General features: G+C 42.1%; 1 protein-coding gene across 1 annotated transcript; it reads right to left on the minus strand.

Annotated features, from left to right (window-relative positions):
* Positions 1-142: 142 nt before the first annotated feature.
* On the minus strand, positions 143-7406 carry mmp19 (matrix metallopeptidase 19). The gene is made up of 9 exons (XM_076268319.1): positions 6969-7406; positions 6431-6522; positions 6119-6252; positions 4376-4591; positions 3537-3782; positions 3145-3264; positions 2338-2502; positions 1976-2103; positions 143-1883 (listed from the first exon to the last, which is right to left on the minus strand). The coding sequence occupies exons 1-9, from the start codon at positions 7065-7067 to the stop codon at positions 1647-1649; spliced, it is 1437 nt and encodes a 478-aa protein (XP_076124434.1). The 5' UTR covers positions 7068-7406; the 3' UTR covers positions 143-1646.
* Positions 7407-16680: the final 9274 nt, after the last annotated feature.

Here is a 16680-nt window from a genome sequence, read left to right on the forward strand (position 1 = left end):
TGGTGTGGCCCCTAAGAGTTTGACTTTTGACAGTGTTTTAAAATTATTTTCTGCATGGAAATACATGGCTAGTTTCAATGTCCATTTATTTCATTATCTATTCATGAGCAGGCTTTACAATGACATCAGTCTCAGGACCAGATGTGGTTGTAAAATTTATTGAGGTACATTTGAAATTGACTGTTTGTGTCACGCACATCAGTAATACAAAAGAGATTAGATGTACAGAAATGAATAATCTTTGATTGATAACAGTGCCCTTGAACTGTACTCTCGAGTCTTAAATCATAGAATACTAGTGAACTTGTACAGGAAAAAGGCGATTTATCAATAAGTAAAACAATAAAGCTCATGAAACTAATTAAAAAAAAATAATAAAGTAGGCAGTGAAGCTTCCTGTAGAGAATGCCCCTTTCACATACACATTATAATGGCTCTTATCTGTGAGAAGGCAAGTACTAGAATATGACTCATCACAGAACTACTGGAACGTTATCCAATGAGTATTATGTGACTAATTGCAGCAACTCAAGTTCTAGAGGAGGGAATAAAACATTGATGGGATAAACCCTGTATTTACCAATATTTACATGTTCTTGATATATGACCTTACAGTATGTTATTAATCTACTCAACTCATCCGTACGTGGAGCAAACTGAAAAAACTAAGCATAAAAAGGCCACGGATATAACAGGTATAACACAGTACCATAGAACTCACTTTTCACAAACATTTTGAGTTCATAGCGATATTTCAAGCCGTATCAAAACTGACAAAAGAGAGTAAAAAACTGAAATGCGTTTGGAATAATACCTTTTCATTTTGTAGCAGGAAGACAAATAAAAAAACGTTTCCCTGAATGTCCCACATGGTGACACTTAGTATGTATCAGAAGCAAAGATGCTGCTGACACTGGAGCAGACTGTCTGGGGGAAAGTCATAAAAATAATGAATCATCAGACAACAATAAATCTTTGTATTCTGGAGGAACATTGCCTCCACTGGTCGAAACATATCAGGGCTTAATGAAAAAGAAACACTGTGCTCAAGAGCTAGCAAGCACGTGCACACACACACACACACACACACACAGATGCTACAACAGATTAGAAAAAAGCTGTAGATTGTTATGATATTAACAAGTCCTGCTTGTATGGAATTATTTTATAAAATACCTGCAACCCCACCTAATCTTTGTCATTGTGAAAAAAGAGGCAGAATCAATCTTAAAAACTCAGTTTCACCACAGAAAAATACATTGTGTACAACAGTTGGCAAAAGACTGGCAAAAATCTCAGAATTCGAATGCCTGTGATCACTTGTGATAATTGTGATACTTTGATTAGCTCTGATTTACAGTTACCCAACAACTGTAACAACACTTCCTAACCTTTGTACTGCATATGGCTCTTACAAAAGGTGAAAAAAGAACAGATGTGAAACATCAAACAGGAAAAAACTGGCTTAAAAAAGAATCACAGCGTAAACCATCCTCAGTAAAACCTCACCACTGTTCATCAATTTAAACCCTGTTCTCAAGATAGCAGTTCATGCTTGTCAACACTATGAACTATGGGAACTGTAGTCTCCTGAATCAGCTGGCGACTCCAGCTGCTGGAAATGGTCTCTGGCGCCCACTTGTGGATCAGTAGTTGCACTGCATCCACCGCTCTTGGATACTGAGTGGGTAGCCAGTGTCAACCTTGAGGTGACGGTTAAGACGCCAGTACTTGTCACCCTTGAAGAAGTAAATCTTGCCATTTTTCCAAGTGAAAGCTGCATCAGGGTCGTGTGGCACACCGGTAAAGAGATTGGAGATACGTTTGGGGTAGATGCTCAGGTCTGTGTAGGAAATCTCATCCCACTGCCAGTAGAGTGAACCCTACAGAGAAACAGAGTTTAAAAATATTCTTGTTTGAAAATATTCAGTGGATGTATTTGTGCATATTTATCTCATTTTGATTGTCATATTACCTTGATGAAGATGATCTTCTTGTTCTTCTCCAGATAAAGAGCGGCATCAATGTTGGGTGAGAGCTTTGTCAGGTTCTTGGGGTATCCATAGTCCAGCCGCAAGCCTGTATACCTCCATACTTTGTTTCCTTTTTGTGAAGACAAAGGGCAAACTTTACATCAACAGCAGGTCTCCATGCTGAAGGTGGTCTAAGCGATGTTAGGCGGTTTCTAGGCTCCAAAAACTAACAAAACTATGGCTTTGGTCTCATAGCTCTCTGATTGTCTCTGATTTCCACTCTGTGTAGTTTGCATCAATAGGCATCTGTATAAAAATCTCAGTGTATTTCTAAGTGAAGAGAAAAGACTGCGGCCATCCATACCTTTCAGGAAGAAGGTCTTGTTTGTCCTCTGAGAGTGGACAGCTGCATTGAGGTTGCCAGGCAGACCCTTCCACAGGAGGTTGATTCTGATTGGCTCATTGTATCCAGCCTCACTCACCGTCCAGAAGTAATCTCCACTGAAGGCAAAGGTCTTCCTCCAGGGACCTGTCCAATGAGTGGCATGTTTATTAATTGTTGGTAAAATGTACAATCTACATTATATGAATCATCATTTATTCATTTACCAGACACTTATCCAAAGCGACTTACATATGCCAATTATATTATAAGGGCCATTCTCTCTCCAGAGCGCCTTGGGATTAAGTGCTCAACTAACTAGGAAACTAGGAATTGAACCTTTCAGACTACTGCATACTAGCCCAGCTCCTACGCCACACAAACTCTGATTATTACCAGACTCTTTCTAATGAGGAGACACAGCACATCCTCCATAGAAATGCATGGGGTTAGTTTGTAGTTTGTAGTTTGTTGTCTACACATATCCCACCCCTTCCGCGGCAAAACGTCGACATGTGAATACATTGAGCCAATCATGTGGTGTGTTGTGAAGACATCGTGCCAATCATGCAAGATTGCGCATTTCTGCCGAAATAGATGCCTGATAAGTGCCCAAAAAGCGTTGCAATATGGCCGCCGAGTGGAGGGACTTGCCTAATTACTACCCAATAGCTTTCCTGGAAAAATAAGAATGAGGTAAGGAGTGGAACTCCATGGTAAATGCACACCTATTCAAAGTTTTTTTGGGGAGCGTACAAAAAAAGTTTTATAATGAGATAACAATCTTACCCAGCATGATAGCATCTAGTTTGGCACTGCAAGGATCTGGTGCTTGAGACAGTGTTGGAGTCGGAGCAGTTGTAGGTGGTGTCATGTCAACAGAGTTGGAGTCCTCTGTTTCTCGTTTACCTAGAGGATAAGGAGAAATGACAGGAGACTTTAATTACTAATTATTTAATTAATCTTCTTTTTGTACCCTCTGTCCTAAAACTCTCTCTCTCTCTCTCTCACACACACACACACACACAGTCAATTTCTCAGTCACTATTTCTCTCTCTTCTCTTTCTCAAACATGCTTGTCTGTTAGGTAAATAGGAAAAGTTAACAATCTGCTCCATCACAAAATAATATGCAAAGAACAACAATGCTGTACTTCAATTGCTTATTGATCAATTGCTCACCATAGATGGCCTGTATGCCTCTGATGTCATCAAAATGCAGCCTGAAGTAGGAACTGTAGCCTCTGTAGTGAGGGGCCATCAGTGCATTGGTGTACTGGGAATGACCCAAGCCCAGAGCATGGCCGATCTCATGAGCAGCTACGATTCGCAGGTTGGTGCCCGAGTACTGGCCCTCCGTCCAATCCTCATCCAGATCAAAGTGAATGATACCTGAAGGCGGGGCTTCAGCATGAGCAAGGATTCGACCTTAGAACAGAAAAAGTCGGGTGCTTAGTTAACAAAACAAAAAAATCCAGAGAACCTAATTTTGTCTATGCATGGGGAAATATAAGAGTGCTTGCTGACTGCTTAACTGTCCTTTTTTTGAAAGACTTACAGAAGTTAAGATGTCATGAAAGCAGGTTGAGGTGGCTAATAGGAAAGCTAAGTAGCCAAAAAACCATCTGCATGCCCACAGGCATAATTGCTGCAGCAGCCCTTGCACTTGCTTTATTTCAGCAATCCTGCAAGCATGGAATTATACTGAAGTTAAATATTATTTCTCCTGCACAATTTACCATGAAGCGACAATGAATATTTATCTTTCTGAAAATTAAAAAGCCAAAAAGGGAAACATTTTTGCTTTAAAGGGAACCAATTTTTCACTTTGGAATTTTTCAAATAAGCACGAATGGAACAGACTGGCTTTGAAACCACATCATAACTCCACTGGTGTGTGAGAGACAGACGATCCAAGCATGAGGTTACTATCCTCATAGTCAGGTAAAACAAACTACACCAGCCTACTTGGACCATCTGATTGGCCGAGTTGATTATAGTTGTTTAAAAGTGTGGCTCACCAGGCCCGTCGAAGGGGGAGTTGCACAGGCTTTTCCCTCGGTCGTGGAAGGAGATCCTGAGGTCGGCGCGGCCGTACGACACCTCCTTAAAGCTGATCGGGGCCACGTCGCTCCAGTACTTGAAAGCAGAGCGGATGGCCCTCTGGGTCCCCTCTTTGCCAAGGTCAGGAGTGTAGTTGAAGATCCGGTACGTCAGGCTCCTCTTACGCCACGCACCTATGAACAAGAGCAGAATTACTCACTCTGTGTGTGTGTGTGTGTGTGTGTGTGTGTGTGTGTGTGTGTGTGTGTGTGTAAACAACAGAGCAGAGCTGTGGTGTTTCAGGGCTGTGTGTCATCTGAAGCAGACTTCCATGCAAAAGCTCAATGACCTTGCAGCGCACTTGAAGAGTCAAGTCAAGTCAAGTCACATTTATTTATATAGCACACTTAAACGCAATGTAATTGACCCAAGGTGCTCACAGAAATAAAATAAATACAGAAATAAAAACAGACAAAAATAAATAAAAAATAAATTAATTAAAATACAAAATAATAATAATAATAATAATAATAATAATAATAAACAGATTATGATTGTAGATAAAATAACATATGGTTACTGAAACCACTACTACTATAGGCCTAGAGAAAGATGTAAAGTAAAGTTAAAGATGCCAGTTAATATAATGCTGAAAAGAAATAGAAATAAGATAAATAAATAAACAAGGGGATAAATTAATGAACAGTATAGGCCAAAGAAAATAGATGGGTCTTTAAATTTGGTGGGACAGGACTTCATTTCTATAGGGAGATTATTCCAGAGTCTAGGGGCAGCAACAGAAAAAGCCCTATCACCTTTAGAAGATGTTGTGAGGAAGACCTTAGTGGCCTAGAAGGGCAGTATGGACTTAAAAGGTCAGAGATATACTGTGGTGGCATTCCATTTAGGAACAAAAAGTAAAACTTTAAAATTAATTCTGTATTTGACAGGTAACCAGTGGAGTTAGGTCAGCACAGGACGTATGTGCATATGTTTCTTTGTTCCAGTAAGAAGCCTAGCTGCTGCATTTTGGACTAATTGAAGTCTAGCAAGGGTAGATTGGTTCAGACCTAAATACAGAGAGTTACAATAGTCCAGCCTAGATGTAACAAAAACATGGATTACAGTTTCTAAGTCAGTATATGAGCCCTTGAAGAAGAGGAAGATTAAAAGTGTGGCTTCAATGTTGGAGACAGGTTAGATGCATATATGCATGTGTTGGTCATATTATGTACATGTAAGAAATGTGACAAAACTTATTTCTCCTATGACCTTGCTCTAAATATTATAATCCCTTTGCTCATGGCAGAAATGTCTCTATTATGAATGATGCATTAAATAACCATGCACTTCCATCTGGTGCTGTATCCAAGCCTTCTATTATTGTCTGCCAGAGGAGAGCTCAGCTACAAAAGGCATCACGAGTAAAGGAGCAGCAGTAAGCTCAGGGCTACAATTAAGGAAGCATGTGATACTATGTAATGTATCACTGTTATAAGTTATAGTTGGCATGTTTGGGCAGGCTAGCTGCTATCCAAGAAGCTGCTGCAGCTACAACTCTGTCCTATTGGTGGAGTAGTTGAACCATGGCCTGTATTGTTACTCAACAGGGTCAAATACAGCAAGTTATAATGTATTTTAGCTGAATGTATTCTACAAAAGCCATGTAGCACTTTGCTAAATACTGCATCTTATACAACTATAAAAACTCAAACACTCACCACCAAAGAGTCTGTATTTCATGGCTTTCTGATTGAAAGGATCCTCAACACCACAGCGACGTCCTCTCATCTTCTCAATGGTGGCTTTGTCAACCTTTCCTGTGATGGGCAGGCTTGATATCCTCTGGTAGATTCTGGAGGGAAAGAGATTGCAATATGCCTGTACTTAGTAGGCAGACAAACTCTTCTATAAGTGTACTTCAACCAAAATGTCAAAGGAATGCAAGCCAAAAATGTTGCCATAAATTTGCACAAAAAAGTGTGAGAAAACCTCAGCAGTGCGCCATTTCATAAAAACATGTTGTTGCCTACCTGAGGGCTTCCTTGACTGTTTCTGAACTCTGGTCAGCTTCAGCATGTGGGTCCAAGGGAGTGCTCAAGTAGCCATATTTTTTCAGGTATTTCTAAGGATAGAATAAATAGACAAATGTTTGTTTACCATCGGTAAAGGGTAAAAGTTGCTCTTAAGAATAAATAACAATAATGAATAAAGAACAATAATGAATAGAACTGAATTTTCTTCTCTCCTCTCCAGTGCACATTAAACATGAGTGATAGCTGATTGTACATGCCTAGTGTCTATCTTTTGCCTTTTTGTTAATGAAAAGCATTCAGTTGTGAATAATTTGCAAATGTAAACGTGTATTAGAGTTCATTTGATGCTGAATGTAACGCTAAAGCTGGATTTTCTTTCTCCAAATTCCTTTGGTGCCTTTAATCACCCACTTACACACCACTGAAAGTAAATAACACATATGGACAGTTTAAGACATTGAGACTTTCGCCCTGAAATATTTCTTTGCGAGCAGCCCAGCCTGCAGCTTAAAATTGGCATGTGAGCGACACTTACCGTTGCTTCTACAAACTGATCCCGTCTTTGCATCACAGTCAGTGACGTCGTGGAGAGAATAGCGGCCGAAATGACAACGGCCTGAAACAAGCAGCCCATTTTGAAGAAAGCACCAAACTTTTCTATTAAGTGTGTTAACTGCAAGCTAACGGTGCGACTGTGTATAGCGGCAGCTGTGTTCTGCGTGCAGGGCCTCTTGGACAGCTGTGAGTTCTTGCCGCGTTGATGTGGTGGTTTATAAGTACGGAGGTGGGTGACTCACACAGCACTGGTTTTGAAACTGGCAGATGATGCATCTCCGAAATATGCCACAGAGAAACGTGCTCTAGGAGAAGACTGACTCAAGAACATAAAGTGCAGAAGAAAGCGCTTTCTTCGAGGATATTAATCACTCCCTTTTGCGCACATAAAGACCACCGAAAGTCACCAGTGCCTGAAAGTCATATATTAGCCTAATGTTGTTTACTGTGGGAAACAGGAAACGTTGTTTAGATGAACCCCCCCTACTCCCGCCCCCCATACAAAGTTAGGCAACTGATCACAAGCAATAATGACCACCAGTTGCATGGATAGCATGTAAAGAAATAACACACAGAGATTATTTAAACTAGATGTACCACAGAGAAGTACAAAATATGACCGCAGCCCAGTCCTTCTCTTCGTAAAAATAAATCACACTTGTCAATTTGTCTCCATCTCCTAATCCATCCCCTACTCTTGCAACTTTTATGTAGGCCTATGTAAATTAGTGTGTGCGTTTGCTTTTGTGTATATGTGTGCTTCTGTGTGTGTATGTTTTCACTTGTGAGTGTGTGTGTGGGGGGGTAATGGGATGTGTGTGCATGTGTCTGCTTGCCTGCATGTGTGTGTGTTTTTATGTGTGTGCGTGTTTGTGTGTGGGTGTGTGTGCGTGTTTGTGTGTGGGTGTGTGTGTGTATGTGTTTGGTGTGGGTGTGTTTGTGCATGCATGTGTGTGTGTGTGCTTGTGTGTGGGCCTGTGTGTATGTGCGCATGTGAGTCTGTGCATGTGTGCCTGTGTTTGTGCATGTGTAGCCTGTGTGCCTGCATGTCTACTGTGTGTGTATGTGTGTGTGCGTGTGTCTTTATGTGTGTCTGTGTGTTTATGCGTGTGTGTATGTGAGTGTGTCTGTGCTTGTGTGTGTGTGTGTGTGTGTGTGTGTGTGTGTGCCTGCATGTGTGTGCCTGCATGTGTGTGCATGTGTGTGTTTACGTGTGTTCATGAGTGTGTGTGTGTTTGTGTGCATGCATGCGTAGTGTATAGTCACTAAATGTACACATATTTATTTATTGTATGGTCCCCATGAAAAGAATTCCACAAAACTTGGCATGCACACAGAGGGTGTCATAATGATCCTACACTTCACATTCTGTGCAGTTTTGAATCTGTCAGCCAAAGATAACTGTGATTACAATGCCCCATTTTTGCATTTTCATTTTTAACTAGGTGGCGCTATACATCAAATGAGTGGATATGGGATGGGTTAACATGGCCCCTGGAGGCCAACATACAAAAAAATATTGGTCATCCTAGGATTGGTCATCCTATGGATTTTGAGATATTCACAGAAAACTGTGTCCGGCCATCTACAGTATAGGCCAGTTGGTGTACAGTCACTAAATGTACACATACATTAATTTATTGTATGCCCCCCCATCAACGGAATTTCACGAAACTTGGCATGCATTCAGAGGGTGTCATAATGATTCTACACCTCCAATTTTGTGTATGTACAAGGCACAGAACATTTGACAATTCTGCATTTGCACAGGGACCATCAAAAATCAGGAATATGAAACCTCAATGAAGTCAGGGTTTACAAAGTTTTTTTTTTTTGGTGAGACCTGATCAGCAAAAGCAGATTCTCCACACATACGCACCAAAATGTCTAAATAAAAATGTCAAATGCCAGATGTGAAATTTGGCTACACTTCAAACAGTTTCCAGGCAGGTCAGGCAACAGTTTGGCCAATATTTACCACATGGCACCGGGACACTCTGACGAGGCTCTTGGTCACAGGAAGCAGAGCCGAGCTTGTCTGGATGCCAGATTCACTGACAAGTGTTGAGAAGGTGATGTAGAAAGATTTGCATCAGTGCCATGCATAGCTGTGAAGGTCTGCAAGCTGCTGCTCAGAGCCTCAGACTCAAGCATCCTACCATATTATGGCTATTAACTCAATCTGTGTGGGAAAACTCAACAGCAGGTTGAGAAATGACATTGGCTACCAGAAATTCTACATACGTTTCTAATTCTTTGTATATTAAGTTATGTCAAACATAATTCAATGCATAACAACTTAAGTTTATGCAGTTTATATATTTACCACAAGTGCACTAGTTCAAACCATAATTCTGCTGTTGTTAGTGCCTTGGTCAGTATTTGCTGGTTACAGAAGCCCAATGTTAAAAATGTAAATAATTATTGATGTGTAAACAATCAGTTTGCATGTTTCTCTCAAACAACCGAGTGGAAAGTAGTTTGCCCCCCGCCCCCCACCCAAAGAAATTTCATTACTTATAATTCCTTATGAGTACATGAGAATAAACTACTTGAACTTGAACTTAAACTTGAATGCTGCCTGATATTCCCACAGCAGCTTTTAGAAATGGTCATGTTCTGCCATCACCTCTCTGTGGAGAGCTTTTTGAGCTCCACTTGATCACGATGTGTCATCCTCACACCTTACACCCAAAGAGTCAAAATACCACGCAGCTGGGCATTCCTGAAACCACTGCTCGCTTGTAATAGAAGCTGAACTTAACCACAGGTCGGAAACAAAACGAAGAAAAATGTCTCCTTGCAGCCACTGACTCCTGGTTGGAATCTGTATGTGGAATGCTGTGTATGCTCTATCCCTACAACAACCAGCAAACCTCCATTTTTCTCAGGCATGGGGGCTAAACAAAAAAGCCAGGAAGGAGTAGCAAAATGTGATAACACCAGACTTTACTTTCATATCCAAAACTACAGCAGGAGGCCTCATTTGAGAAACACTGATTTAGCTTCCATCCAACTGCTAAATCTATTTGTGGAAGCTAAACCAGTTAATTTTATCATACTTCTTTGGTCTTATGGTATTTCCATTGTCCAGCATTTTTTAGCATATTGAAAAAGGAAGGATCAGCCGCATGTTCCACTGTGCATCAAAGTGCCACAAAAATATCTACTCAAATAGCATTCCCTTTTAAAGCAGTTTGTATCTTCTGCATTGTCAGATGCAGTTACAAGCTTCCTTTTCTGTGAATTATGTAATTTTCTGTCTGCTGATTCATGGCTGTTTCTGAAAAGTTTATATCACTGGAGTCAGGTCACATCATGATGAGAACTGTAGTTTTTGGATCTTGGATTTAGGAGAACAGAATGAGTAAATGGTACTTCTCCAGAGACCCAACTGTGACCTTCTAAGAATTACTCACTGATTTCTGAGAAGATTATGTGCTAAACTATGACGTATTAAATCTTTCAAGCAACAACTCTTGCATTTAATGCAGTTACAAATTATACAAATGGCATCAAGCAAATAATCATTGCTTTGAGCGATGTGCCATATTGCTGGATTATCTTAGACCGGCTGTAAAATTACAATAATATTGTAATATGATAACTTTACCAATGTTGTCTCATCTTAAAAGGTAGAGTGCATTTAGATATCTACAAAGTATTATGTTTCCTAAACAAGATGAGAAGAAATATGTAGCCTACTCTAATCACTAGGCATGTGGCCAAACTAGCAATGTTGCTAGCTAATGTAGCTTTAAAATATTCTTTAGAGATTTACGTGGAAAAAAATGCTTGCATGTGTTACAAGTACCAGTGTGGTGCATTATTTTTCTAATAAAACGTGTGTGTGGTAAGGCTTGATGGTTGTTAGTGACACATTTTATTAGCGTAAAGGATGTGGTTATTCCTCTGTTGCCTCATGTCTGGATTTTAAACGGATCATCTTAAGTTAGGTTAGTTTAAGTGTTTTAATGTTATTTTGTCAATGATGCAAGAAAATACATTTCTAAATAAATACAAAGAAACTTTGCACTTCCAGATCCTTTAACTCTCATCCTGAGCCCACACCATCTTAAAAGTTTTGCCTTTGAAGTTTTTTTATACCCATTTGTAAAACTTCCGGAAACTTCCTCCCAGAAGTGGCTCGTGGCAGAGAGTATAGCCTATAGTGGCAAATAAAGAGCACGCTCCAGGTGAGACATGTCTCTGCATCACATACTCTCTCAGCCAGAAGAATAACAGAGCCTGTGATTACCTCTGTGGCGACAACAGCTCTTCCCTTGCCGTGTGACCGGTAGATCAGAGTTTATTTGACTCTTCCCTGCTTAGACACCCAGCGCTGACTGCTTGAATGGTGCTGCGCAGGGCAAAGGAGGTGAACCGTTGGAATGAGGGGGTTTGCTGGACTGGTCTTGTCAGAGTAATTATTAGATACAGATATACACAGCAATGGCCTGAGGGGAAACCAGAGTTTGTTGGCATGGCGATGCTTCCCCGTCTTCACATGGCTCAGAGGAGAGAAAGAGCGGGAGGAGGGGGGAAGCCCACAGCTTGGGGCAGGCGATTCTCACACAGCTGTGCAGGCCCTATGGGGGAAGCAGCGAAGACTGTGGTTGCAACACGTCCCACTCTCCTTGCGGCTTGGATGGAAAACTGTGGGACAGACAGGGAGTTGAGGGGGAGCGGGAGGTGAAATCATATGGAGCAGCAGTCACTGAGAAACTGGTCTGAATCAAGTTGCAGTAGTAAATGAGTGTGTCAGTAAGTCAGTCAGTCAGGGCAGGGTGTGGTGCTGCCTGGCAAGGTCAGTGGGTCAGACGGCCATTCTAGCACAAGCTCTGCTTGTTATTTTATGGGCATGGAAAGTAAAACAGTGCTGTTCAGTAGAACGGCTGTAGAAAAACAGCATGGGTTGAGAACGACTGTATCAGGATTTATTTTAAATGCCAGTCTGCTGTAAGAGGCTAGTTGCTCCTCTTCAGTTTAAACTTAAATTAATATTATTTACAGAGCACCATAACATATGAATATGTCTCAAGTCACTTTACAGAGTCCAGCTTGAACTTGATCCCCTTTTCATCTCACTCTGCACACTTTGGATGGAGAGCCGGATTGCCCACATTGTTATTAAGTATCAGTAACCTGCTGCAACCTGCTCTGCTAATACAATACTGTATGTCTCTCACATCTTATTCTCATGCCTCTGCTCATACTCACACACACACATGAACACACACACAAGGACAAATCAGCATGCACACGCGCTGATACACACGTCACCATTCTGTCCGAAATGTTTTCATTACCCAACATTTGCCTGTTGCCTGTGCTTGTAACAATGGCTTATAACATGCAGGTTGCTGGTCATCATCAAACTCACTACTCAGGTATGCGTCATTCTGCCGATCCACGCAGCACAGCATTACCTGGCATGGTGGGTGGTGGGATCTCCCCAAGCTTTTCCTTCCAATACAAAAATGGTGTTTGTGATAAATTCCATGGCTGTGTATTCCAAACATGAAGCCTGGGAGGGAATGCTTCAGTAGGGTATGGAGCAATCAGCTTCAACTGATAACCTACCATAAGCATTTATCAACCGAAAGAGTTAATAACTTGTGCGTGTCATGCTGATCAAATGGATATTGCCTGATGAGCATAGTTAACCACTATGGCCGCTTTGACAGGGACAACAAGGAGGTGGCCATAAGGGCAGTGGTCTCTGCAGAGCATCCGCCCCTCACACTCTCCCCCACCGACGTGTGTCCGGCACTGAGCAGGACTAATGCACGTAAGGCTGCTGTTCCTGATGGCATCCCCGGACGCATCCTCAGGCCCTGTGCTGTGCAGCTGACTGAGGGTCTGGACTGACATATTCAAGACCGCAGTCTGTTAGGTTAGATAACCACACCTCCTGAACCAGGGCTGTGTGCTGAGCCCTCTCCTTTACTCCCTCTTCACCTCAACTTGACAATGACAACTTCACTTCAACTTGACTATGACACCATTGTCAAGTTTGCAGACAACACAACGGTGATTGGTCTCATCAGCAACAACGATGAGACGGCCTACAGGGAGGAGGTCTGCACCTGACAATGTGTCACACAATCCTCCCCAACTGTGTCACAGTATGGCAACTGCTCTGCCTCTAACCGGAAAGCACTGCAGAGGGTGGTGAAAACTGCCTAACACATCACTGGTTCCTCACTCCCCTCCATCGAGGCCATCCAGGGCAAGCGATGCTTGCGTAAAGCGCAAAGCATCATCAAAGACTGTTCTCACCCCAACAACAGACTGTTCTCCCCACTCCCCTCCGGGAGGCGTTACAGGTCTCTGCAACCGGACCAGCAGGTTCAGAGGAAGCTTTCACCCAAATGAACACTAACTTTGCACCTTGGTGACAACCAAGCCTCTAATATTGATTGCTAATTACATTACATTATTACATTACATTTGGCTAACGCAAGTGCATCAGTGAGTGCTGTTTATAGGTGTCAGTTCTAGTCAGGTGCTAAGTGCTAGAATTAGCAAGGCTAGTTGTAAGTAGTGCTACGAGAGGAGATATTCTCTGAAGAGCTGGGTCTTCAGGAGGTTTTTGTTTTGAAGATGGAGAGGGATGTCCCTGCTCTAGGAACTGGTAGCGCGTTCCACCAACTAGGAACAACAGATGAGAAAAGTTTGGATTGGCCTGAGCGTACGGTGGCAGAGCTAGACGTCATACGTCTGAGGAGCACGAGCACAACGTAGCATATGAGGGCATTCAAGTAAGTGGGAGCAGAACCGGAGACTACTTTGTAGACAAGCGTTGAATTTGACGCGAGCGGCCAAAGGTAGTCATGCAGTGTAGCTGGATGAGCAGCAGGGTAACATGTGCCCTTTTGGTTTGGTTGTAGACCAGGCACGCTGCCGCGTTCTGGATCATCGGAAGGGGTTTCACTGTTAAGACTGGGAGACCTGTCAGGAGGGCGTTACAGTAGTCGAGTTGTGAGATGATGTGGTAAATTTCATGAAGACGAATGTATGGGCAGGCAGCCACCAAGGGATGATGTCATGCACATGCACATACATGAAGCAGGCCTAATGGACTTGTCCGGTACCAAATAAATGGTGCACATTATTTTTATGGACAATACCATAAAGTGATCCACCAATATAATTAATTGAGTACACGCTGATTGGCTAAAAAGGTGTCTGCCATTTGCATAAAAGGGCAGACACCTGCCATGATTGACCATACTAAAGACAGAGGCGACTCCCAAGAGAGTAAGGCCAGAACTTACATATCTTCTCACCAAGGCCTGGTTCATGGATTACCCGCCGCAGAGGACATCCATCCATTCACATCTCCTGCCTGGCTGTACTTAGTCTCTGCCTGTTCAGAGCTGTATGCGGATTTGTGATTAAAGGCCATCAGTGGCTTCTTCTCATCTCAGTGTTCTTTGTGGGTTGCGTTATTCAGAGTGCTAGATTGGAGGTAACAGGTTAATGGCTTTTTCCACGACCTGGAGTTGGGTAGCATATTGAGTCAGGTACTGACATCACAACTGCTGAGTGGAGGTAGACCGGAGGTGACCACAGAGGAGAAGTGGGTAGGAGACAAGTTGCAGATGTTGGGACAGAACGTGACCATAGGCTGAGGAGCTGGAGGCTGTTCTGTCAGGCTGACATTGAACCGGATGAAGAAGTGGTCGGAAAGATGGAGTTGATGTTATTTGAAATCCATACCTCACCATTTCCTTCTTTTGTTCTGTCAGTTAAAAGGAACCACACCACCCATCACTTTTAGCAATAATTTGTAGAAATAATTATCCCATTCATTCATTTTTTGGTCAGCATGATCATGTTACATTATTACTCAGCCTTTTATATCACTTGAAGTGTTAATCCTCATTCTGGTTGAAACATGTTTCGTATTATGGAATGCCCAGATCAGCCATGTGGAACCTTAAAATCAGAGACAATGTCAGCCTCAGTCTTGTGTTTTTTTAATGGGGTCAAAAAATGTGATTCACCATAAGCTGAGCAAATGAGCATATGGTTACATTTAAGTCCTGACGCAGAAAGATAACCACAACAAATTTTCATTGTGTTTTCTTACAGCTCCCATCGAGAGCTGAACTTCTGAAATAAAAGAATATTTAGCGTTTTTTGGCAAATAACCAGAAGTGACCTTAGGTCTTAGCATCTGAAGGAAACTTCAAAATCAGTGTTTTCCTCAAATTAATACCAGTAACTGTAAATATTGAAAAAAAATATGGAAGTGCATATTTTTGGCAGGCAGCTGTTTGTTTTTACCAACTTGCTAAGCCACTGCTATGACATCACATCAACTGGATGAATGCCACTCATTATGATGCCCATACCATGACCAACACAAATGGCATAAGAAATTACACACCTTAGCCATTATCCTTTATGGAAGACAAGGGGAGTGCCACAGTCAAACTCAACCATACTCATCATGACTTGATTTAAGTTTTACTCAATCTCTCTCTCTCACAAGCACACACACAGACACACAGACACACAGACACACACACACACACACACACACACACACACACACACACACACACACACACACACACACCACACACACACAGACAGACACACACACACACACAGACACACACACAGACTTGTATCTTTTTCCCAAAGGGTTTTACAGTTAAGGAATGTGCTGTGCTGCTGCGGGGGCAGTGATCTTGTGCTGGGATGCATCGCACGGCTAGCTCTGTGCATGTACTGTATCTTCTCTTCATAGCCCTCCTCCCCCATCCATTTCCATCACACACATCAGTTTTATTTACATACAGGCCTCCTGACAGCCACCCATACATTTTTTGTGGATCCAGTGGAATAGCAGAAATGGAGTGCGCTGAGTGCAGTTCATGAAAATAAAACAGCTGTGTATGAGCACGGGTCACATGACAAATACTTATTTTCTGAAAGACGATGCCAGCGGACAGCAGGTCTGGATATTTGAGAGGGGCTTCTAATATCAGAACGGCCAGGCTTACTAGCGTAGACACTCACACACAGTATGTTCACAGACAAACCATGTTCCTGCTAATATGTGTACTCTGTTTCTATGCTTTCTCAAAGCTCTCTTACCCTTTTCATCTTTCATTCCATCTCTCACTCCCCCTCGCTCTCTCTGCACCCCCCTCCCCCAGTTACTGTGTCTTTGTCTTCCCCTTCTCTCTTTTCCCCCTCCCTCTTTCTCTCTCTCTGCCAGTTGGAACAACCTTCATGTTTCCAGGAAGCTGTCTCAGCATATTTAGTGTCTCATGTCTTGCCTGCAAACATGCACAGACGTCCATAAGATGAACAGAATCAGTTTCTGGAAGGAAAAAAAATTGGGGGAAATTCTGCAAAGTTCCTCGAAATGTTGTATTGCAACTGATGTGATGGGATGTGCTCTGTGTCAACTAAGGGAGTTTACAGTCTTACATTACTCAACATGACATGGGCAGTTGTGAGTAAGAAAAAGGTTGTAAGGTTGTAGTTAATAGTTATTACTTCATTAATTATCATGGCCTTCTGTACAATACAAGTCTGAGTCTGCTTCCCAAGATGTTTCACTGCAGATGAGCCATAGACATCTGCCACAAGTATGTTACATATCTGACTGACAACGACCTGTTGCACTATGCCATATATGGAAATATGAGTAAAATAGAGACATGAAA

Source organism: Alosa pseudoharengus, unplaced genomic scaffold (genome assembly GCF_046254945.1).
Source record: "Alosa pseudoharengus isolate Yale_2024_CS ecotype anadromous, Long Island Sound unplaced genomic scaffold, YU_APseudo_1.1 YU_APseudo_1.1_scf_5, whole genome shotgun sequence".
Lineage (NCBI taxonomy): Eukaryota > Metazoa > Chordata > Actinopteri > Clupeiformes > Clupeidae > Alosa > Alosa pseudoharengus.